At 44.1% G+C, this 25,107-nt stretch overlaps 2 protein-coding genes across 3 annotated transcripts in view; one reads left to right on the top strand and one right to left on the bottom strand.

Annotated features, from left to right (window-relative positions):
• LOC118075194 (uncharacterized) overlaps nucleotides 1-398 on the top strand; it is a 45,450-nt gene extending 45,052 nt beyond the window's left edge. Inside the window, exon 24 of the mRNA XM_060277048.1 lies at nucleotides 249-398. The gene's annotated coding sequence lies outside the window, so the exon portion shown is untranslated. The remainder of the gene's footprint in view (nucleotides 1-248) is intronic.
• On the bottom strand, nucleotides 23-23,554 carry PRICKLE4 (prickle planar cell polarity protein 4). Of its 2 annotated transcripts, none has more exons than XM_035122176.2 (8): nucleotides 22,456-23,554; nucleotides 8,739-8,907; nucleotides 7,685-7,792; nucleotides 6,438-6,575; nucleotides 5,587-5,790; nucleotides 3,759-3,945; nucleotides 2,388-2,711; nucleotides 23-1,677 (listed from the first exon to the last, which is right to left on the bottom strand). In XM_035122176.2, the coding sequence occupies exons 1-8, from the start codon at nucleotides 22,470-22,472 to the stop codon at nucleotides 1,121-1,123; spliced, it is 1,704 nt and encodes a 567-aa protein (XP_034978067.2). In that variant the 5' UTR covers nucleotides 22,473-23,554; the 3' UTR covers nucleotides 23-1,120. The 2 variants fall into 2 exon arrangements, with proteins under 2 accessions (XP_034978067.2, XP_034978068.2); XM_035122177.2 differs by having other exon boundaries at nucleotides 23,115-23,554.
• Nucleotides 23,555-25,107: the final 1,553 nt, after the last annotated feature.

The following is a 25,107-nucleotide window of genomic DNA, read 5'->3' as shown; positions in this document are numbered from 1 at the left end:
TAAGGACATTTTTTCAGAAGTGGATTGTTTTGAGAAGTGTTAACCTACCCTAGGGGCTTCTGAAGGTGTCAGAAACTCATTGCTGGTGTAGTTAGAATGGGAGTGGTAAGTTGGTTTTGGCATACTACCCTGTTAGGGTTAGCTATTGGAAGAGTTTTCCCTTTAATCTTGCATCAAGATTTCCAAATAGGGTGGCTAATTTTGCATTTTTAGATCTCTCTTTAACTATGGCTCTCCTGCTATTATAGGCAAAGAAAAAAAATGGAGGATTCCTGCCAGTGCAGAAGCTTTAGCAGCCCCCTACCCACAACAAATATCTTGTGAAATGGTTTTTACATTTGTTTCCTGAGAACTTAAAAACATCTTTTTAAATAAAAATGACTGATGGAGACAACAAATATCTCGGAGCTGCCTTTATTTGCTGTGTGTGTCTTCCCTGAACTATCACTGTTCAGACAACTATAGAGAAAATTGTATAATTCTTTTTTAGCATCCTGCTTACAGTTGCCAAGTCAAGCATTCAATGATTAAGGCAGGGTTAACCTATTTATTCTTCCCGCTGCACCTTCTGAAAATACAGAAGGATAAGCTGGTAGGGAGCAAGAAGGATCTTGGAACTTGTGCAAAATGTGTGCAAAGGGGTACAGCCTTGTTTCACATGCTGGCCAGTGAGCTTCTTTATGTATTCATGCTGTAGTAGAGAGTTTAGAAGCTGAGAGTGTCCTGCCCACAGGGCTCTGCTGAATTATACTAATCTTTACATGTTTCTTCCCTGTGTAACTAGAGAAAAGGGGGAAGGGGGAGCTGCAGGCCTTTGAGGAGGAAAATGCCAGTTCTAAAGCCTCTGAAAATGCACAATGTGACCAAACTGGCAGTGCAAACCTCTGTATATGTGAGAGTCTTGCTTCTCACTCAGGTCTGCTTATTTGCAGTTCTTCCTCAGCTTTGCACTTGTGGGAGGATGATTTTTCACTTTTCAGCACACGCACCCATCAACCACATTGCTACATAAGATGTCTGCTTGTGACACTATTTCCACCTCTCCCCCCTGCCCCAACACTTTTCGGGTATTTGAGAACTACTTTTTCTTTCTCTTCTCCCTCCTCCCCACCAGCCCAAACTAACATATACTGCAGTGTTTGTTGCTTGCACGTGCTCTGGCCGCCCACCCTATCCCTTTGCCAAGTGTCTCTTGCTCCATATCGGGTAGGACAATGCGTCTGGCCCCAGGCTTTGGGATGGGCTTTCCGAAAAAGAAGCCATCTGGCTCAGAGTCAGAATCTGAAGAGGATGAGCAAGTAGGGCACCAAGCGTCATCTTGTTCCACCACAGCTTCATGCTTGCCCGTGCTGCCCTCGGGTGGCATTTGCAAGAAGTCCCTCATCCACACTTCGGAGACGCTGCCCCTAGAGTGATCATCTCCAGCTTGCTGCTGAGGTGTTAGTGGGAAAGTGGACCCTAGCAGTTGTTTCTCCATCAAACTGACAGTGCTGTGAACTACCTCTAGCCTAGAGGAGGGGCCAGAGGTTCCCCGCTCGGCTTGAGGAGAATCAGCCAGAAGTTCAGATTTATCAAACTGCTGGGAGTCTGTTCTGTTTTGGAAAATAGTCCTTGGTTCTTCCTGGCTCCTGAACTCGGGACACAGCGAATCCCCAGATGTGTGAAGCATTTCCATTGCTAGAAATATAAAGAATGAGCATATATTAGAGCACTGGTGGGTCATGTCTTAATCCAAGGTGGGTTGCAACAGGAGCAGTACCACCACCATGTAAATATATGGCAAAGTATTAAGAAATGGATCCCCAAATACATGTTTGCTTTAATAGTGGGTCTTGGGTCTGACAAGACAGAAGTCACCTGTGTCAGTGTTGCTGAGGGCAGCCAAAAAAGCCCTGATCTAATGGGCAACAGGATCCCCTTCTCCACCGTAGATAAATTTAACATCAGGAACAGACATGTAGAAGCATAAACATCAAACTTTTCTGTCACCAGGCGGAGATGCTATCTGGAATCAATCTGGCACCTAGTGAAACCCAAATCTCGTCAGGGCTGAGCCCTGTGCCCTCTTTGCTGTGTGGTCACCTGTTGAGCCTTGACAAGAGCAAGGAGGACCAAGCAGGCCTCTCTTGCTCCTTCCTTATGTGCAATGATGTGGGTTGGGCCTCATTGCAAGCAAATGTGCTGTGGTTACAGCAGGAAGCCCACTCAGTGAGGGGCAGCTAACAGAGTAAGTTACTCAAGTGACTCACCACCATTAAAAATAATAATCTGGAATCGGCACTAGGAGTAGAATAAGGATAGGACTTGGGAACCTTCTATTGGTTTGGCTCAAATATGCCTATATCATTATCCCTGCTGCTGAAGGCTGATCACCACAGACATCTTACCATCTGAATCTGCTGTTTCCTCGCAGGCATTAGGGTTGGTTCTTGCAGCTGCAGAGGAGCAGCCTGGGCTGCTGTATCTAATTCTAGAGATGGGTGTTGAGTCAGGGGATGGAACAGAGGTGAAAGCGGAGTCTGAGGAATCTGAGCCAGTGGAAGACAAGGCCGATTCCTTCTCTAAGCTGCAGGCCTCAGAGCAGAAGAGAAGCCCATTGTGAATAGTGACCAGCTGGCCTTGCAGTGCTTTTTTGCAAATGCTGCAGCAGAAGCAGCAGGATTTGGCATGCCAGTGCTGGCCTTGGAGGGTGGCTTGCTCACTGTCGACACCTGCAAGAGCAGAACAAAGCACATGTTTGCATTTATTGCTGATGTGTCCTCTCACACACAGGGGATATGTCCAGGTATGTTTCAGACCCCAAACGAAGTAAAAGGAAAACTGGCTTTCATATTGCTAAGACAGTAAGATGATAAGATAATACAGGGTGAAAATGAATTTGGCCATTTTCCACCAGGAGCCCCTGCATGGTACAAGCTAAACTTTTACCATCCAGCTGCTTGTTCACAAAGTGAGTTAAGTTGTAGTGCCAATGGTGCTACATACTGATGTTTCTTCATATACCAGTTTGCCTCTTTAGTTTGAAGAGGGGTGTGTGACTGGACTTTTGTAAAATTTACCAATTTTGTAAAAAATATTGGCTGAAAGGTTTAGAATCTGTCTGATTACTATAAGATTAATTTAAATGCTTATAACCAGGGGAAAGCTTTGTAAAATCATACAATGTATGATTAAACCAATTACTGCAAATGTGGCCGCTATTTTAGAAGGTTTGGGATTAGTGAAATGCATGGAGAATAATAGTGCAGTGAAATACCTCACTCAGAAGATCCATCAGCTCATCTTGCATGCTACAGTAACATAAGCCAGAGCTTAGTCAGTGTACAGACTTGTGGGCCCCTGGAGAGGAGATCACAGCCACTTGCTCCTTCTCCAGTTCTATTGCTATGAGACAATCCATTATTTGGATCTGAACCTGGCTTTATGGTTTGTTACATTTCAGACAAACCATGAGCCGTAACCTAGGTGGTTTGGCTGGAGCGAAACAAACCACCAGGTTATGTGTGAAAAACATGGTAAGTCAAACCACGGCTCAGTACACAGCAGGACTAGAGGAAGAGCAAAGCAGCTGTAATATCCTGCTGGCAGCTTCATGCAAAGGCATGGTTTAGCTTTGTGTTACGTGAGCAACAGGTTATCGAGTTCACTGGATATTACTCTGTATAGGACAGCAGTTACAACAGAAAAGGTCCATCTGTCAACGACCAGCCAGACACTACTGCATTCTATTCAAGACGACATAAATGCTCAGTACCTACCAATGATCTCTCCACAGGCTTGGCAGACATCTGCGTACAGACTCTCAAAGCAAGCACAGCAGCAGGGCTGGCCACCCTTCATGACATAGCGCCGTGCCCCCAGGGGCAAGTCACACTCCAGGCAGCAAAAGTGCTCTTCATGCCAGCGCATGCCTTCTGCCTCCATGCACTCCGAGGTGAAGATCAGCTAAAGAGACAGAATGCCAGATATCAAGCATCCAGTGTACTGAGGGATGCTTTCTGGCCCCTAATTTAAGGGTACAATGCCTGAATTCTCTGGGGCACCTTTGTAATTGTAGAGCAAGAAAATACTATGTTCAGCAAAATCGGCAGCATCGTTACTGGGCCTAAAAGCAAGACTGCACATACTCTGGCCCAAAAGAAATTTATCTGAACTGAACACATTATGGAAACATAATATATTTATTCACATATTGTTTTATTTTGATTTTCCCCTTAATGGGAACTGTGCTGTAGCCTTTATTTCCTGGCTACTGGAATTTTAAGGCTTGAAGATTTCACCAAATTCAGCCTACACAATTTCTAACTTAACTTCGCAACTACAGACATTTAAACACCAGCTCTCATAAAAACAACAGATTTTCAAACTTGGGTATTAATTTTGTGGAAATGCAGAATGCATAGCACTAGCCCCAAGCCTAGTATATACACGCAGACCTAGTTTTGTTGCTTCGCTTTGTTGTACTTTGCAGATATTGCTTCTTACAAAGACGCAGCTGCAGCTGCAGCTGTGAGCAACCCAGCCACTTCCTGTGGAAGGAAACCCCGCAGCACCACAGCAATGGAGTTTGCTAGGGCTGGAGGTGGGTTTTCACCCTTCTACACCCACAGCCAGGGGTCCAGGCTTAATAGACTGCAGTATAGTGTAAATTCAACTTTTATATGCACTGGGAAACCCCCCAAAATGGTGTGTCTCGCTTTATTGCAATATTTGCTTTATTATGGTGGTCTGGAACTGAACCCACAAGTTTTGTGCCTTTAGCAGGTCATACCACAGTGGGCCTGCTGTAAGATACCACTATAGCACTTTTCAGATTAAATTTGGGAGGGCTCCTCCACGCAATCTGGAGGCCTCCATGGGATTCTCAAAGAATGCACAAGGTGGATTAAACTTCATTTCCCCTCATCTCCCTGCTTACAATATAACATCATTTTAATTGATACTTCTCACTACAGAGAAAGGTAAAAGGGATGCGGGTGGTGCTGTGATCCAAACCAGAGCCTCTTGGGCTTGCCGATTGGAAGGTTGGTGGTTCGAATCCCCGCAACAGAGTGAGCTCTCATTGCTCTGTCCCAGCTTCTGCCAACCTAGCAGTTTGAAAGCAAGTCAGTGCAAGTAGATAAATAGCTACCACTGCGGCAGGAAGGTAAACGGCATTTCCATGCGCTCTGGCACTTGTCTCTGTGTCCCGTTGCACCAGAAGCGGTTTAACCATGCTGGCTACATGACCCGGAAAACTGTCTGTGGACAAATGCTAGCTCCCTCGGCCTGAAGCGAGATGAGCACCACAACCCCATAGTCACCTTTGACTGGACTTAACTGTCCAGGGGTTCTTTACCTTACCACAGAGAGAAAATGTTGGTCTTTTGGAGACAGCAAATAATCACCTCATTGTGGATAGGTGGAGATTATAAAAAAGGTGACTGCTGATCTCTGGAAATAAATCTTGCAATCCCTATGAAGTTTTCCATCTTTCATTGCAAGTCCTAACCAGATTGAAGGTGGTAGATTAAGATCACCAATAGTTTCAAGCAGAAATTAGGAATTGGCACAAGACCCCAAGTGTTTTTATATGCGTATACCTACTTGATCACATGAAGCACAGCGTGGGCGGAAGAATTCTGCGTGGTGCCGGCCACAATAGATCTTCCCATCTCGCTGGAAGTAGATGAGATCTACTAGGGGCTGGTGGCATGTGTGACAGACAAAACAGGCAGGATGCCAGTAGCTCTGGTTTCCCAGCTTAGGTGCATACACACCCTTTTCACCTCTGATCAACCTCTTACCACACTGTAAATCAAGCAGAAAGGACCTTTTTATCTATGGTATGGTGCATAGTTATCTGCTCTTCCTGCAATACAATATTACTGGCTACCCACAACCCAGGTTGTGATCTTCATGGACATGTGATACCCTCTTATTAGCCTTTTTTTGGGGGGGGGGGTTTCAACTTTTTAGTTTCAACAATTTTTTGTGAAAAAGTTTTTCGTTAAATATTGTGTATTTCTGCCTTGCAACAGGTTTCCAAGTTTCCTGACATTAGTGAAAATTAATACATAATAAAAGGCTTATCCACAGTTACCTTTCCTGGCACAGTCCGCACTTTAAAGTTCTGCATCCAAGAGTCCCCCCCCTTTTTTTTTGCTTAATAGTAATAATTTTATTATTTATACTCCACCCATCTGGCTGGGTTTCCTCAGCCACTCTGGGTGGTATACAGCATTTTTAGGCAGCTTACAGCTTTGGACCTTTCTCCACTAAAACCCACTCTTTAAAGCTCAACTGGAGCAAATGGCAATCCGTAGAAAATGTGTGTGTAGTGTCAATCTTCTCCAGTTCTTATGCTCAGCCAGGGGAAAGCAAACCCAGATCTTAGACTAGGGCATCTCACAGTCATGAGAACACTAGTGTCCAGTTTTAAGGTAAGGATGGCTCACCTTTTTACAAAAGCATCCATGAGTTGTGGGGGGCACCAGGCATGTGACTCCCTGTCCCAGGGATTCCTGCCGTCGCTGTGCAGCAAATGTCTGTAGCCGCTCCCTTTCCTCCTCACCAATGGATGGGCAATATCTTGCCTTAAATAAAAGCATAAGATTGTGTCAAGAACCAAAAGAGCATTCAGATTTTCTTCAGGCAGATAGCTGCTATCAAATAATCCACAATTGATTTCAGAAGAACTGGACATCAAATAAATTCTACTTTATTTCTAATAGTAAATCCTAATACTGTAAACACCTGTCACCCAACTCTTAACACATGCAATTCTGCACATATCTATTCAGCAAGCCCCACTGTGCTCAATGGGACTGACTTCTAACAAGTATGTTGAATCCGACTGCAGGCTAACTGACTTTCCTTAGTGCCTTGGGATGTGTTTGTCCATCACATACATCTCTAAGATTTTAAAAGAACAAAGGCATTGCACTATTGGGTTTAATTGAGCCAGTCTTTCAAACAGAGTGCAAGGAGAACTTATTTGTGTGGACAGTGCCACTGCATGGTCCAGTCACTAGGTGGCAGCAGACTCTGACAGGTGGAGTCAGGAGTTTCCTGTAGCTGTTCTGTCTAGCTTCCTAATTGGTGTGTCTTATAAAGCCTTCCATTAGTACAGTATTTATAGCAAACTTTGTCTTACTGGTCCTAGTATGTCATTCGAGCTACAAAACCTTTGAGGCAACAAAGAATTTGTGATGGGAGTATGATCCCAAGGGGATCAGCAAGTGCAGAAACAAGTACACAGTCTATAAATTTCTGAGTGCTAAATTTGGGGAACAAACAGCAAGGGCTAAATAAGTCAACCTTTGTTTCCTGTTCTTCCTCCCCAGTAGCACCCTTTACCTGTCTTATTCCATTAGGGGAAGGATATGAAGGTATAAGAATTGAACTCGACCAATGTTACACCCTTACCATCACTTATAAAGGGGCTTCTTTTGCAGTATTTCCATAGAATAACTATGAAGCTGTGTGGTTAGACTTTAATTAGAATTACAGTGTGGTTCCAAGACAATAAATAAGAGCACAAATCTGTCCCAAAACACTTTAGAGGCACTGGCTGTGTTAACATTAGTGCATAAAACGAGTACCCAACTATTTGTGGTCTGTAAAAGAGTAGAGTTTTAATCAGTTTTTCCAACCAAGGCAAGATTGCCTAATGAAGACAGGATGGGAGGTCCAAGAATCTTACATCGCAGTCTTGCGGGGGCAGCTGCTGAAGGAGAGTTTTGATGCGGAGCTGGTTCTGGGTGGCAGCAGGGACTGCATCTGATAAGTGAGAGTCAAAGTTTGGTGACACCTGCAAAAGCAAACAAGATTGAGAAGCAGAGATGGAGTTGTGTTTTCCCTATATGAGTTTGGGGAACAATGCCTGCTTGCACCGCTGTCTTCCCTAACCCTCCCCCTGGCAGAGTTGGCTGGAGATCTGAGATGTTTCCCGTGGGAAAGGGTAAAGCCCAATGGAACTGGGTCTCCTGCTGAAGGACTAATGAAAAGGAACTGGCAGAATAAGGAGAGGAGAGCTGGCTTAGCATTCGTCTGCATTAGCATGCATTCACAGAATAGAAACCTATCCCCCAAAAGGCTGTGTTTCTCAAAAGCTAACCTTTCTCTGCTGCATTTGTACTTGGGCAAGCAGCAATACGCAGCCAAATTTGCTCTGCTGTTTTTGACTGCCCTACCCACAACTCTTCTTTCCATGGAATCAGAACCCAGAAAAGGTAGGCGCTGATGGAACAGATCTGAGGGCACTTCCAGGCTGTTGCTGTTTTGGGGTGGAGCTGAATCACATGCTATCAAATTCAGATTGCACAATTACAGTTGATTGGGAGTTTTGTGCAACAAAACCACCTAACCAAAAGAATGGAATTTTAGCAACAAGGGAAGTGGTGAGGAAAGGCAGTGGAAAGTGTGGAACAACAACTTGTTTTGATGCAATGTCATCTAACCTCTCCACAGACATATAAGAAGGAGTTCGCTCATTAAATAGACAACACTGTCTAATCTACCTGCAAACAAATCAAGATGAATGCTCAATAAAAAAGGTTGTCTGGAATTGCCCTGGGTGCTTTTGGTTTCTAAACCCAGAGGGAAGTAAAATAATCAACAGCCGCCTTGTCATTGTCAGCAATCAGAAGTGATGAAAATGGAGAAAAGGCCAACTTGCCATGAAATTTCCAGGAAAAAACTATTGCAACATTTAGAACAGTCTTCCATATAAAATATATCATCAAGTTCTGCCTTACCTCTGCTGGGGGAATTTCTGTGATAGGCCCCGAGTAATCTTCCAGGGCGCAGCCAGAATCACTGTCTGAAGATGAAGCAGGTAGAAGGTATGCCAGTGTTCCACCGCATGGAGCTTTCTCTCTCTGGGACCAAGTAGGGCTTGGTTGAGACATCAGCAGAACGGAAGCGCTGGAAAAGAAGTGCCTGTGTGAAGTGACTGGGCCCTCTTGGATAGACTCTCCAAATGCACATAGCAAAGTCAGCAATGATTGTGAGCATCCCGTTCATTCATGTGTTCAATGGGAAGCATCACTGAGAACTTTAGGAGCATTAAAACTATAGCAGGATCATTTGGTAAACCACAGAGCCTAGGGCTTGCCGATCAGAAGGTCGGCGGTTCGAATCCCCGCAACAGGGTGAGCTCCCATTGCTCGGTCCCTGCTCCTGCCCACCTAGCAGTTCAAAAGCACATCAAAGTGCAAGTAGATAAATAGGTACCACTCCGGCGGGAAAGTAAACAGCGTTTCCGTGCGCTGATCTGGTTCGCCAGAAGTGGCTTAGTCATGCTGGCCACATGACCCGGAAGCTGTACATCGGCTCCCTTGGCCAATAAAGCGAGATGAGCACCGCAACCCCAGAGTTGTCCGCAACTGGACCTAATGGTCAGGGGTCCCTTTATCTTTAACTCTAGAGAGTTAATGCAGTACAAATAAGACCACAACCAAAATATTGCTATATCCAGAAGAACACTGTGCTGCATTGGCTCCTGCAACCGGGACCCTCCCAAGTGCTGCACAAAATTTTGGAGATTTGCTTCCATAACTAGCAAGGGGTTAAGAGTTCAGGTGCTACTGTATTTTTTGTATCACCTGATGGACTTAGTCATGTGTACTGTAAGAATGCTCATTGGGGGAAAATGAAGGCAACAAATCACACACAGATTTTCAAAATAAAAAGACCAATATGACCTAGCTATATTTTACCTTTTACCTTCTTAAGTGCCTTGGGTTTTACTTACTTGAATAGTGTTGGGACCCTGAGATGAATGCTAAAAAAAGATGCAGAAAACATGTTCAGAGAAAAAGTGCAAGTCCCTACAGAGCATCTTTACTCTATGGAGAAAAGGCAACTAAGAAAATACTTCACACCTTCATAGGAAGTTGAGACCTATTTCCTTAGAAAGAATGCAGTATGAGCCAGCAGTGAATTGTGACAGGGCTGGGCAGAGGCACAAGCGAAGCAACCACTGGTGTGAACCAATGGAGAAAGAAGCTATCTGTCTCTGATGTCATTGGTTGTTGTTGTTCAGTCATTTAGTCGTGTCCGACTCTTCGTGAGCCCATGGACCAGAGCACACCAGGCAAGTATGGAAATGAGAGCTGGGCCATAAAGAAGGCTGGTCGCTGAAGAATTGATGCTTTTGAATTATGGTGCTGAAGGAGACTCTTGAGAGTCCCATGGACTGAAAGAAGATCAAACCTATCCATTCTTAAGGAAATCAGCCCTGAGTGCTCACTGGAATGACAGATCCTGAAGCTGAGGCTCCAATACTTTGGCCACATCATGAGAAGAGAAGACTCCCTGGAAAAGACCCTGATGTTGGGAAAAATGGAGGACACTAGGAGAAGGGGACGACAGAGGACAAGATGGTTGATGACATTGGTATAAGTAGCCAACCAGAAAGTTAGTGAGACGCTGGTTCCATTTTCTTAATAGTTCTGAACTTCCATTACAGAACAACTAGCCAGTGTAGACCAGCTGGACAGTGTATGAAAAGCATTTCACTAGAAAGATGTTCTGTATTGGAAATAAAACCCAGGATATTGGTCCATTTAGGAATTCCTTGCAGGGGTTCTAAAGAGGGTGACCAGGTGAACTTTAACAGTTGTGTAGAAGACAGAATTCCAGCAGAGGTGGCTTGTCAGTTTTCCCCAACTGTTACAAGGTGCAGAAGCCCCTGTCTTCTTTTCCACTGCCACCTTAGTTTGAAACCCCAGACACTCTAGATGGCACTGTTACATCAAAATATAAGGGTTCTGTTTTTCTGAGAAAGGACCTTCAGAAGTGGAAAACACAGATGCTGTATGTACTTTTATAATCCAAGAAACAAGTTTTTTAAAGGATTTTTAAAAAAGAATAAAGGGTGTTAAAAACTGCTGAAAGTTTGGATGAACCCTTGATAACTTTCCTTTGTGATAAGGGTTAAAACCTTTTCTCCCCTACCCCCTTGATGTAAAGCCAAATAGTTTACACAAGCAATCAATGAAGTGCAAAACTAGCAGACCTGTACCACTTCAGATTGTGGAAGGGAGATTGGATGGTTGAATGCTTTTCTGTTTTGGGGGTTGGGATGTGAGAGAAGGCTAAGCTGGAACTTGTCTCTCTGGCATCCCCTGCCTGCAGTATGAAATGGTAAAGTCCAGGAACATTTGTTGCTTGTGTTAACTAGGCCTCGTGCTTTGCAAAGCCTGCCATTTTAGGGAAGCCTTTGGAAATCTAGCTGCGGTTTTATTTTTGCTACTTTAGGGTTTCAATACCACCGATTTGCTGCAATTATTTTTATTTAGTCTTTAAGCCTCCTCAGGGATTTGAGAGGCGGGATAGAAATTTCACTCAACACACTTTTCATGTTCGTGTTGTGACTGGTTGCCTTCATATGCTTGGCACATGCCCAGATCACCAGCAAAATCCATTACCATTGTGTGCAAAATGTTATACAGTTGCTGATATGTATGCTGGCATCTGGGTGTGTAGCAAACCTATCAACACTGTGACTGTGCTAATTCAGATGAGGCTGCCATAGAATCTGCTCAAAAAGGTTGTGTGAGTCAGAGCTAACTCTGCTGTATAAATCCACAAATTTTCTCTAGTGTTGCCATAATTGCAAGCCAAGTATGCTGCTGCTGCCCATAAATTCATTTTCAGGAGTCAGGCACACTTTGACTTTGGGCATTAGGATGAGCTGTAATCTATTCTTCCCCTCTGTGGGCGGGGAAATATTTTCCCCCTCCACACCCTTACAAACCTGCAGTGTTAATCATTCCCTGAAGCTTGGGGCACTGGGGGGCTCACACTGGGTAGCTTTCCTGGTTAATGGTTACACCATGGAAAGAAGTGGACTCATCTCCCAGTCCTCTTTTCCAGAACTTGCTCATTTCCTTCCTCCCTTGTATCTGTTTCCAAAACAAAAGAGAGATTGCAGTTTGATGGCTCAGTTCAACTGCTGTGATTGCTTGGATGCCTTCCCAGAGTCTGACACTCTCCAGCTAGATTTCCTGTCCCAGCTCCAAATGAAGAGGGGAGGGAGAGAGAGAGAAAAGAGATGATTCTGGATGGGGGCTGGGGAAGGGTTAGATGCAACAGAGTCATGAGGAATGATCAGCAGCCATGCTTTTAGAAAAAGAGTGGAAGGAGGTGACAAGATCATATACAACAACAAGGATACTGTTTCAGCATCCAGGGATGTGAAAGCTCCTTCTGTCTAACTAGCACAAAATTCCTTCTCCAGTCAGAGAGGCAGACACACAGGAGTTCTGTCTGATATAAAGACAGCCTTCCACAGCCTGCTGCCCTCTGAATGAATGTTGGACTCCAATTCTCATCAGCCCCAGCCAGCATGGCCAATGGTCAAGGAGGATGGAAACTGTAGGCAACAAACTTCTGGAGGGCTTGCTTCATGCAGAAGGTTGTTTAAGGGACATTTCACTGAGCCACACTCAGAGGGGTTCTAGAAAGTCTATTTTATAGTTTAAACACACACACACACACACCCCAAGTGCTTTGTACTTTAAGAAAAATATTCCCTGACCTCTTTTGTTAGCTCCCATAAGACTGAAAACAACTTTGCACAAATTCACCTTTACACTCCTGTTATACCATTACTCTCGCCCTTTTCAACACCATTCACAGAAGCACACTGGGCATATTGGTAGCACACTGTGCAAAAGCAACTAGACACCTGAAGGAGCAAACTGCAGCTTAGAGAACGGAAGATCCAAGCTGGAAACTTTCAACTTCAGCCTCAAACTGGAATCCCTTGGCCTAATAAGCAGGCTGTTATTTTTCTTAGGTCTAGCCACACATGCCTGTCTTTGGCTCAGAGCTGCCTCTTCCAATGTAATTAACACAGAGAGCTCGGGTTATGCTGCTGTGCACCTGGGTCAATAATTAACTCAGCAAATTAGCTAGCAAACAGGAGGGAAAACAAAAAGTTCAGTTATTTTTTGCTGGTTCCCAGCACCTTACTTCCCAGAATGCAGTAGTAGCACAGATAACTTAGGAGTTTCCAGAAGGGTAGTCATGTTAGGCTGCGTATACACACATCCCCTAGTCTTGTGGCACCATAAAGACCAACAGTCTTGTGGCACCATAAAGACCAACATATCTCCACCAGACTGCATGAAGCAAAAGCCTAAAATGTAATCCCACCAGGGCACTTTCTAAGATGGCCATATTGAATAAAGGAACTTTGAAGGGAAGGGAAACTTCAGCAGGGAACCACTGAAATACATTTTATCAGACAATTAAATTCTGTAAGCTGTCGCTGTAATCAAGACTGGGAATTTATCACCAAACTGCTTTTGTTAACTAGTTTACCAATGGCAGCATCACCAATACAGTGGAACCTCGGTTTATGAACACCTCGGTTTACGAACTTTCGGTTTACGAACACCGCAGACCTATCTGGAACGGATTAATTCACTTTTCATTACTTTCAATGGGAAAGTTCACTTCAGTTTATGAACGCTTCAGTTTATGAACAGACTTCCGGAACCAATTACGCCCATGCTTTGGGTTAAGTACGCTTCAGGTTGAGTACTCCGCGGACCCGTCTGGAACAGATTAATCCACTTTCCATTACCTTCAATGGGAAAGTTTGCTTCAGTTTATGAATGCTTCAGTTTATGAACAGACTTCCGGAACCAATTGTGTTCATAAACCGAGGTACCACTGTAGTGCTTTGTTGACTGATGACCCTAAGAATTTTGCTTTCAGGTAATTTCCAGTGTCTGTTCTTTTTGTGTTTAATTTCCATCTGATCTCACTCCTCTACATCCCCCCTCCACTTGCTAATTTAGGATTACACTTCATTCATTTGATGAAAAACACACAAATTACATCATAATACAGTTGTTAATCTTTAAAGTGCTAGCTAAGAAATAAAAGGCATGGGAGACTGCTCTTTCTCTGGATTCCAAGAAATAACCATGTTAAGGTTTGTCTAGCTGTATATCACATCTCTCTCCAAGTCCAGTACATTTTAACATGTAAAAACGAAGCCCGGCTTGATTTCACCAGGAGGGCATTATCATGCAAAGGTGGTGGTGTAATCATGCAGGTGAGAGGAACCTTGCACCACAAAATGCATATTCAACAGGGATTCAAGAGATGCAATCTTGTTCAGCAAATTGTTGAGAGATTTGAATAGAATAAAAACCTCACTTATCTCCCTACATCTGTTTTGCTTCAAAGCTTTTCCAGTTATGAATTCAGCACACTACAGCACACCATGTCCATTCTCTCTGCAAGTAGATTTCTGCAGGATGGGGCCTTGGATCAAAACTAAAAGCTCCATACACCTTGACCACCCACAAAACATGAAGGCAATTGTTGACTTTATACAATTGTCACATGACAGCCACTTGAGACAGCTTTCAGTTGACAGCTTTTTTTACGCAGCATCTGTAATGCATACAACAGGTTGCCAGGTGGATCACTGCCATATGTGAAGAGAGTCCATGTCGTGAGCAAGGGGGATCCACACTTGAAACAGCTTGCACATTGTATTCATAACATACGGGCAAGACCAGCCTTGCTACCCTGGGTCCTCACCTATAAATACCATCATGGGTCCAAAAGCAAAAATACAAATTAAAAGAACAACTTTAAACAGCTTGTGCTTTCCCACACCATAGTTTATGGTATTTAAATAGCTGGAAGGAAAAATAATAAATCTCTAATAGTCCTAGAACACCATTAGTGGATAATTCCTAGCTGGGAGTATCATCCCTATCATAATGCCCCATGACAAAGGATGTTTTACTAGACTGGAGCTCAGCCAGCACTGGACTGGGATTCAGCGGGTCACATATATGAAGAATTATTACACCTGTTTTAAGCGCACCCCATCCATTCTCTCATGACAAAGTAGGTTGACTGAGCAATGGAAAAACCCAAGCTTTCCCACCTGGTCAGAAGTGGCAATGACAGCTGCACTACTTGCTTTGCTTATGGCTCAGATGATCTCCAACAGTGCCATAAAGCTAGAAAGCTTTAGTAGCACTCATTAAAAACAGGTATTCTGAAAACTGTGTGCTATGGTGATTGGAGAACGAGATGCTGTGAGAAATAAATCAGTGAAATCAAGGGATCTTGAGAGAGTCAAGTACCCACCCAAGAGATTATCGGTTTCCAAGTAGCTTGTGCTGGCGCATGGTGATTCAGCCATGCCTCTGCCATCAGGTGTACCTGCTCATTCAGTCACTCATGATGCAGGCACATAGCAGATGAATCCAGTCTCAGAGAAGATGGCCCTAAATCATTGTTCTTTGAGTCAAAAGTAATGCCTACAGCAGGAACTCATCCAGAAACATTGCTGAGGGTGGATAACCTTTATTCTTATATAGACACGACCATTTTAGATGCATCCAATTGACGCGTAATCGCAGACACATGGGTTGGACCCGCAGGAAGGAAGAACGGGGGCAAAGTGGGATGGGGAGGGCACTTATACAAGCTACGCCAATGCACACAGAGTAAAGGAATGGAACCCCTGCACGGAATGGTTGTCGCCTGTATAAACTAAAATAAATCTTCTGCAATGTGAGGGTGAAATGTGCTTCCAATTTTAATTCAGGGGTGGCTGGGGAGAAAGTGTAACTCATCAAAAATGTTGTGAACCCACAACACGAAGCTGAAAGAATAAACAAAACTGTGTTACCATCTGGCTTAATCTGGCGACTATCCTTCCGTGAGAATTAATCCTTTCATGTGCTTCTAACTCAATGGTTTTATGTGACTAATCAATCATGCCGGCTGTTGGCTGCTGACAATTCTTTGTAATCAGTCCTGGTAATTAGTAAATTCCATCCTGCCTACCAGCTCAAAGGGAATGGCTTCCTTTACTAAATTTACTCCTTTTCCCACTTTAGATCCCATCTTCCTTTCAAAATGAAAACCCAAAGTAGCCAGCACCACCAAAAGTACATTTAAAAAACAAACAAACCATATGAACAGTATAAAGAGAAATTGTTATTTTATATCAGCATATGTCTTCCTTCACCATGTCCTCCTACTCCACTTCCAAATTACTTCCACCCCATCACTAAATTTAATATCCATCTACAGGATTTTCCAGGACAGCCTATGCTCAGAGGAAACAATGCTGAAGACAATGAACTTAGCAAAAATAAGTCTGATTAGAAACCTGTAGGCCAAACACTGGAATAACAGGATTGGAGCAGCAAGCAGAGGCAGTGCTGCTCCAAGACACAAGACACAATTAAGAACAATCCTGACCACCATTCAAGGAACCCCAAAGTGTCACGGCACACTGGTTGAAAACCACTGTCTTAAAAAGCAATTACACAAATCTATGGTGCAACTGCATTTGAAATATTCTGTACATTTCTGGTTACCGCACCCAGAAAGGATCTTTATACAGTTGGAAAGGTTCAGAAAATAGCAACCAAACTGATCAAGGAGATGGAGAAACTATATCAGGAATTTCCCTGTTGATCTGCATTGCCCTTATTATAAAGGTATAACATGAAAATCCATTCTGTAGATTATCCATGCAAAACGGCGAGAATGTTCTTAAAAATATATTTTTATTGATTTTCCAATATTGTTCCAATAGCAGCCTCATTATAACAACAATTTTATCCGATTAATACAATTATTAATGCCAATTATTCATGTCTTCCTTCACCATGTTCTCCTACTCCACTTCCAAATTACTTCCACCCCCATCATCAGTGGTACCTCAAAAGTCCGTTTGACTTCCAAAACGTTCGGAAACCAAACTCCTGCAGCCACTTGGAAGCTGTGGAAGCCCCATCAGATGTTTGGGTTCCAAAGAACGTTTGCAAGCCGGAACACTCACTTCCAGGTTTGCAATGTTCAGGAGCCAAAACGTTCTACTTGCAAGGCTTTTGGGATCCAAGGTACGACTGTATACAATTTAATTAAACTGGCCCCCTCACGTGCTAGAGTTGATGGCAAGAATGTTCTACTTTACTGTTTTGTAGCCTCCAATAAGAAAGCCTAACTCTAAATAAACCTCCTCTGATGTACATCATACTATTCCTGCCTACTAGAATACACAGGTATACCTGCCTCCCAGACCACAATGTGATGAAAAACATTGGTCTTCTCTTGACAAGCAGCAAAGCCATATGCAGCAAAAACAACAATTGTCATCACATGAATCCTTGGTACCTGGGGAAGACCTGGATTCACTGAATCAGAAGGAAGGAAGGATGGAAAAGAAGAGTCGAAACTGTGAGAAGTATCTCTGGACAAAACACAGGGCAGGTGTTATTTCATATCTACAATCCCTAGCAGCACAAGCATCCATAATGCATCACCAGAGGAAATTGTGCTCATGCTCACAATCTGCTGTGTTTTCCCATGACTCCCACCTAGTGCTATGAATTGAAGGCTGTGCTTCTGGCCCCCAATGTGTGGAAAGGAAAGGTTAATTTCCATCCTGACCTGCATTTGACTTTCAGAGCTGCAATGTGGCATGCAGCACCCCCCATGGTCCGAAACATCATCCTGAAAACAATGTTTTCAGTTTACAGCTGTAATCAGCCTGGGTGTGGTATCAGTGTGGTCTTATCTCATGCCAAACTGTATCTCTTCAAAAAGGAACAAATTTTCCCCAAAGCAAATAGAACAGATTTGTATAAATCAGAAACAATAATGTTCTGCAATAAAAAAAAGAGAATTGTAGCTGGGGTGGGGAAGCAGAGCGAATGCCAACTGGAGAACAGATGCAAATCTTTGCATGATGAACCCCAACTGACACCACCCCTAGCAGGAAGAGGCTGAGGCTGCAGGGTAGACAGACCCCAACACACCTCTATGCTAGGATAGCGTAATAAAGAAACAGCATAAGGGGGAAGACAACATGACATTCAAAATTACCATGAGACCTTGAAGTTGCAACACAAGAACAGTAATAACCTCAAAAGCACTTTTTTATCTATACAATCAGTTGGGGGGGGGGCATTCACCAGTATGCAAATGATACCCAGCTCTACCTCTCCTTCAAATCTGAACCAGTGAAAGCAGTGAAGGTCCTGTGTGAGTATCTGGTGGCAGTTGGAGAATGGATTATTATTATTATTATTATTATTATTATTATTACGACTACTACAATAAATTAGATGAAACATTTTGACAAAGAGCAACCACTCCCAACAATACAAAAAACTTTGGACTCACTTCTTTTTCATGTTGTATTTTTCACTAAAAAAAAAAGTTGGGATTATCTCTTTGGGTGCCCCAAACTTAACCACTGATATTTAGAATACTCAGTGGACAGCAAAGGGGTATGGCTAGAATAGTCTAGAATTATTTGCTTGTGTGGATGGAAAATAGTATTCAGGATACTGTAACTACCTTGTGATAACAACCTCTGAATCTTGATTTTGTGAATTACCTACAGTGAACAATCATACACCTGCTGCTGTTGATTGCAATGTCTGAAAGCACAATTACCATGTCTACTCAAAATAGGACTTACCGGTATTTCTGAGTAGGCATGGAATTGTATCTAAAGTGGTGCTACCTGATTCACTCCATAAACAAAATTATTTCTGCTTCAACAATGAAACCCACTCCTTTTCCTCTGCCTAACCCCCTAATCTGTTCTTGAGATTTCCTTACCACTCGAGAACAGATTTGGGGAGGGCACGGGGGACTCATGGCAGGAGAAGGGAGGGAAGTGCTGTTACACACACGTAAATCTTTTCAGTCATGGAATGAGAGAACAGGATCCCACCCATGATTAGGATTGCACTATTAGTGGCTAATCTATATCATATAGCAGTGTCCTCTTAGGGCTTTACTGCTGATGACTACACATAAGGGATTGTATTTTTGAATGCTTTCCCATGTAATCTCCTTGCATGAAGAAAATTAGCACATCAGGCAGAGGGCTAGACGGGAGCTTTTTCCTTTGGAAGGTGAATTTGCAGGGAGTTTTGAAGAACATTTAACTCCATGCACACATCCTATCTGCAGCCTAAAGATTGCCTCCAGCTTTTAATAGGGTTAATGCAGACTGATTCTAAACAGGCTTACTCAGAATAAGTCTTACTTAGTTACCCTTGACCAACATGGAATTATGTGTGCTTTTGGATTGTGGGCTTCCCCTTTCCACCAGCATCCTACAGGGGAAAAACCCTCAATAGTTCTGAATTTGGGTTGTTAAATTTTAGCCTGGGCTGCTTCTTCTTTGGCGATCACTCATAGCCGAGTAAGATTGTCTTCCATAAACACGGTTTTAACAATGAGTCCGTAAGTGACTGTGGAGGCCAATTCTGGATCCACACGTCCTTCCACAGTGGGGACATTGGTTTCCGGGCGGGAGTTGATCATGGTGTGGATTTGCCAAGTGTGCCTTCTTCTTAGCATGTTTCTCCCTTGCGTCTGGAGTTCGAATGTCTTCAAAGCCCATGACACCTTTGGTAAAGGCTGTTCTCCAACTGGAGCGCTCGCAGGCCAGTGTTTCCCAGTTGTCAGTGTTTATACTACATTTTAAAAGATTTGCCTTGAGAGACAGTCTTTAAACCTCTTTTGTTGACCACCAGCATTACACTTTCCATTTTTAAGTTCGGAATAGAGTAGTTGCTTTGGAATAAGATAATCAGGCATCCGCACAACATGACCAGTCCAACATAGTTGATGTTGGAAGAATCACTGCTTCAACACTGGTGATATTTGCTTCTTTCAGTACACTGATATTAGTTCACCTGTCTTCCCAAGTGATGTGTAATTTTTTTCGGAGACACCATTGATGAAATCTTTCGAGGAGCTGGAGATGGCATTTATAAGTGGTCCATGTTTCACAAGTATACAGTAAGGTTGGTAGTACAATAGCTTTGTAAACAAGCATTTTGGTTTCCCTGTGAATGTCCCGGCCCTCAAATACTCTGCAGAGCTCAGGCGATGCTGGATTTCGGCATAAATGTTGGCCCTTGTGGAAAGATAACTGCCTAGGTAGGAGAAAGGATCAACATTTTCCAACGTTACACCATTGAGTTGGATTTGTGGCACTGCAGAGGGGTTATTTTGTACTAGTTGGTGCAGCACTTTGGTTTTTTGGATGTTGAGTGATAGGTCAAGCTTTTCGTAAGCTTCTGCAAAGATATTTAGGATGGTTTGGAGGTCATCCTCTGAGCATGCACACACTGCGTTGTCATTAGCATACTGAAGCTCTATGACGGAAGTTACGATAACCTTACTCTTTGCTTTCAGCCTGCTCAGATTGAAGAGCTTTCCATCTGTTCGATATATGATTTCTACTCTGGTGGGGAGTTTCCTTTTGAAAAAGTGTAGGATCATGGCAATGAAAATAATGAATAGAGTTGGGGCAATAACACAACCCTGTTTAACACCTGATCCCACTGTGAATGGTTCACTTTGAGAGCCATTATTATCTGCGATATTATCATGGAGGAGGCTAATGATATTTACAAATTTATCTGTAGCCTGGGCACTGACTTTTTAATTCTGGGAAAAATTGTTTATTGGCTGCTCCCCCTGCGAATAGCACAAATCTCAGTTAGAACTATCTGGCTGTGGGGAAGGGATTGACCTTGACATTACAGACTTAACTGAGGAGCCTGATCGATGTTAGTCTACTCTCCAACAGAAATCTTCCTAAAATAGAATTGACATAGGTAATATGTACATTAGTAGACCCCCTCCCATGCATCCATAGCAGTGGGACACATTATGCCCAGGCTTAACCCGAGAAGGTGACCACCAGGGTTTACATCAGAAGTGGAGAATCTTTTCCAGCAAAAGAGCCACAAGCCAGTAGCGGGTGGTGTCAGAAGCAAAAGATGGTGGAGCAATGAATGCAGATTAAACCTTTATACAATCCTTTCTGCTCTTCATCCAGGCAAGCAAGCAAGCAAGCAAGCAAGCAGCATGATCCTACTTCCAAGGACATAGTCCTGCCAGACAAAAACACTTAAGGAGGATGCAAAGCAGAGCCAGCAAGGGCTGGGGGAGCTTAGGGAGGGTGTGTGGCCTGCAGAGTCCCAAGGGCCAGATAGAGAGGCTTGGGGGGGGCACATTTCACCCCCAGGTCTGATGTTCCCCACCCTAGTTTCAACTCTAAACTTGTTTCATTGATAGGGCCCATTCTGGGAACATGTGATGAATCTGAGAAAGAACACCCCCTGAGCATGTGCAGAATGCAGTTAAAAGGGAAGTCGGAGTAAGCAGAGCCAGCCTTCCTTCCCTTATCTGAATTGAAGGGAAAGATTTCCAGGTTTTAAAACTTCAAGCAAGCTTAAACTAAAGCCCTGACAGCTCCTGTTTCCCTAAAGGAAGTATTAATTGTACTTCTTAAATTATCAGAATTCTTTTTGGTGCAATAACAGAAAAACCTGGCAGACACACCAACATTATAACAGAAAAACCTGGCAGACACATTGACATTATTTCAGGTCCCCTATCAGTCCTGCACCAGCAGATGCACCTCTCAATAATGTAGATTGCCCAGGACAGATCACCATGCACCTGAATACAATTAGACTCAGCACTGTAGTCACAAATCTCAGCAGACCTCATACTCAAAACAACTACCTAACATTTACATACACCTGTCAGTCTATTCATTATCTTTTCCATATTTTATTTTAAACTCTGTAACAGAGAGAAAGTAGTTTCTATGTCAACCCTAACCCTAACCTTTACCAATTTAATGCCCTCTATTTATTTTGGACCGCAACTCCCATCACCCCCCAGCCTAGAATGGATGAGAGTTGTAGTCCAAAAACATCTGGAGGGCACAAGGTTGGCAAAGGCTGCTTTAGGAATAAAAGGCTACAGACTCACCTTTTGAAAGGGGCATATTTCACAAATGCACAAATTCTACATGGGTATATCCTCTGTACTGAAACTCACATGCACCCTATGTGTGTTCCTTCCAAGGCTGCAATATTCTGAAGTTACCAACCAGACAATGTGCAATCTATTAAGAAAATGTACCCCAGCATCTTTGACTTTACTGCAATGCCCCCTGGGTCATACTTTTCAGATTGTGTGCTGCTGTCACACTAACATGTCTTCTACCGGTCTTATGCATACACATGTGGTGGATGCACAAGTTTTGCTCCATGCGCATGCTAGAGGAGGTTCCAGCTGGCAACATGTTCCTGTATATGCAATGAAACAGACATGGGTGCAGCCACACGTTAACGTAACTTGTACCCTATGGAGCCACAAAGAGGGGAAAGATTTTGCATGTTTTTTTTATTTCTGTCCACAGGTGAGGGATAACGAAGAAATATTTCTTTCTCATCCAAATTATCATCATCTGGTTCTGTTTTCAGTAACTATCAAGGCAGGAAACACTTTTACAGGCAGCCTCCAAGGTACACACTCACTTGCAACAAAAGATTTAGAAGAGGACTAAAGATGCAACCTGTAATCCCAAGTAAACGAAATGTGATATTTGTGACCAATTAGGATTGAAATGTTATTCTTACTTACCAGGCTCGAAATTCCATTGAGCTCCGAGGGAGCTCTTACTCCCATGTAAAGGTTGCAGCTTTAAATAGTTTGATGCTTGCAACAACACTCTGGGAAAAAAGAAACATCAGCAGATGTCCCTTACTGTATTTTAAAAGGATTATCCCTTATCCCAGACTATCTCTCTCTCCAGACACAAGACCTCCAGGATGCTGGTGCAATCCAGAGCCTGTCCAACAATTGCACTGATTTTAACAGAGCCTTATTACCCCCTTGTTTCGGCACTTTGGTAAAGCTGCACAGCCGGATTGAACCACTTCATACCCAGCCTCAAACCACGGCTCCCTCTAGCTCAGTACTGCCTACACTGACCGGCAGCTGTTCTCCAGGGTATCAACGGGGGTGTCTCCCCCAGGCCTACCTGGTGACGCCGGGGATTGACCCAACACCCCAGGCCCCTTCTGCCAGGAGAGCAGGTGCTCCTCCAGCTAAGAAAGACTAACAAGCTTTCGGGACACAGGCGGCGTCTCACGTCCCTTTCCTTTACCAGGAAACCAGCAGCCCAGCCCGCTGCTTCCCCCTCCGCACAGCCCCCAAGCTTCCCGGGAGGGGGCGCCGAGAGTGGCCCCCTCAGGAAACCGCCGGCCTCAGCGGAAAGCCACCCCGGACACTTTCATTACCTGCTGCCGCCCTGGATTCCCCCCCGGGCTCGGCTCCTTCCTGATGGAACGCAAGAGGCGGACGCAGCGGCAGGAGCCAGTCGCCCGCGCGTCGCGCCCTCGACGCTGCCTTTTCGCTTCGGCTCCGCTTCTGGGGCGGAGGCGGCGAAGAGCTCTTTCCCCGCGCGCTCCACCTGCCTTGGCAACAGGAGTCCTCCCGGCTCAGCCCGCGGTGGGAACTTTTAATGCCGGGGAGCGAAACGAAACCAGGGAAACAAACGAGGGGTGTCCGGACTCCCCCTCCCTCTCTCCCTCCCTCCCGCTCCTTTTTCTTTGCTGCGTCTTTTCCTCGCAGCGGCTCCTCGCCCAGGAAACGGGCTCCTCTTCTGTGTCCGCCAGGGGTCCTAATTACAGAGCTTTCTGTGCAGCCTCAACTCGCGGAGGGAGCCAATGGCAGAGAAAGCCGAACAGAAGGCAGAGCGCCTCTCCCTCCCTCTCCTCCCTCTCTAGTTTTCTTTTGCTTTTATTTATGTTAGCTGCTTCCCAGTCGCCGTTCAAGGCTTGAACGCCTTCTCGAGATGGCTTCCGCTTGACAGCGAAAAGACAGTCCCCATCAAGAAATAAATATGAAAGCTACAACAAGCCGTTCGGATTGCAACAAAGCAGCGGGTTTAAGCAAGCCCCGAACTCCCAAGCAGCAGAAACTGGCACCTGGCAAACGCTTCTTGCAGAAGCATGTACAATAATAAACACTTCAGTTAAAAGCCAGGGGAAGCAGAGGTCTTGGCTTTGTTTTTTAAAAACTTTTATCCAGAACAGTGGCTCTCAAAGGGTGTGGCAGGAGAGGGTGGCAAGTGTGGCAGGAAGGTTCAAGGGCAATCAAAGGAACATTTAAATATTTCAGTGCACTATAATATAGTATCAAAAATATTATTTCTATTTCCAGAATATGGCTAGATATATTTTCAAAATGAGAGCAAGAGCATCAAGTGATACCGAGGACAATCCTAGTTGTGCTTTCCAACGTATTTCTTATCAATAAAAAAAAATTATGTGGGAACCACTGATCTAGAACTTGGAAGTGCTGTAGTCAGCTATATATCTCTTGGAAGGGATCCATAGATCATTGCAGGAGGGGACACCCATATACAATATGGTGGGCCCAAGTAATCCTGGTGGCATCCCTTTTTCATTGTGCAATATATCATCTGTCCCCTGATTTACAATACTTCTGCCAGTAATTAAAGGAACATGCACACTGCGTATTTTCTCAAGAATGTTGAGGCAGGCATTATCAAGATAGAGTTCCCATGAAACCCTTGCTTGCTAAAGAGTAATCTGCTATTTGGGTTCACTGTGAGGTTGGAAACTCAGCCTCGTTATCTCAGTTGCCCTCTCTTCTGGACTTTGTTCCATTACCCTGGTGGGCCTCTTTCCCCTTTGTGTATTCTTGGTATGATTAGTCTTTCCCTCCAGCATTTCTTCGTTCAATAAGTTAAATGACATTGTGTGAGAGAGACAAAGCTGAGAGTAAGCATTTAACAGTGCAATCCTATGCATATGCACTCAGAAGTCCCATTGAATTCAATGAGGTTTACACCTAAGAATGAGGGTTAGCAGTCTTTTGCAGCAAAAAAAATCTTCCTTGCAACTAGTCCACAAAGGTAAAGGTAAAGGTAAAGGGACCCCTGACCATTAGGTCCAGTCGTGACCGACTCTGGGGTTGCGCGCTCATCTCGCATTATTGGCCGAGGGAGCCGGCGTATAGCTTCCAGGTCATGTGGCCAGCATGACAAAGCCGCTTCTGGCAAACCAGAGCAGCACATGGAAACGCTGTTTACCTTCCCGCTGTAGCGGTTCCTATTTATCTACTTGCATTTTGACGTGCTTTCGAACTGCTAGGTTGGCAGGAGCTGGGACCAAGCAACGGGAGCTCACCCCGTCACAGGGATTCGAACCGCCAACCTTCTGATCAGCAAGCCCTAGGCTCAGTGGTTTAACCCACAGCGCCACC

This window comes from Zootoca vivipara, chromosome 7 (assembly GCF_963506605.1).
Source record: "Zootoca vivipara chromosome 7, rZooViv1.1, whole genome shotgun sequence".
NCBI lineage: Eukaryota > Metazoa > Chordata > Lepidosauria > Squamata > Lacertidae > Zootoca > Zootoca vivipara.
Note: the sequence above shows the minus strand (reverse complement) of the source record. Positions and strands in the feature narration are given on the sequence as shown.

Coding starts and splice junctions, on each gene's coding strand:
- PRICKLE4 (XM_035122176.2), bottom strand. Junction 5,791..6,437: donor ATGGATGCTTTTGTAAAAAG/GTGAGCCATCCT, acceptor CTTGATTTACAG/TGTGGTAAGAGGTTGATCAG. Junction 2,712..3,758: donor AGCCTGTGGAGAGATCATTG/GTAGGTACTGAG, acceptor CTGCTCTTGCAG/GTGTCGACAGTGAGCAAGCC.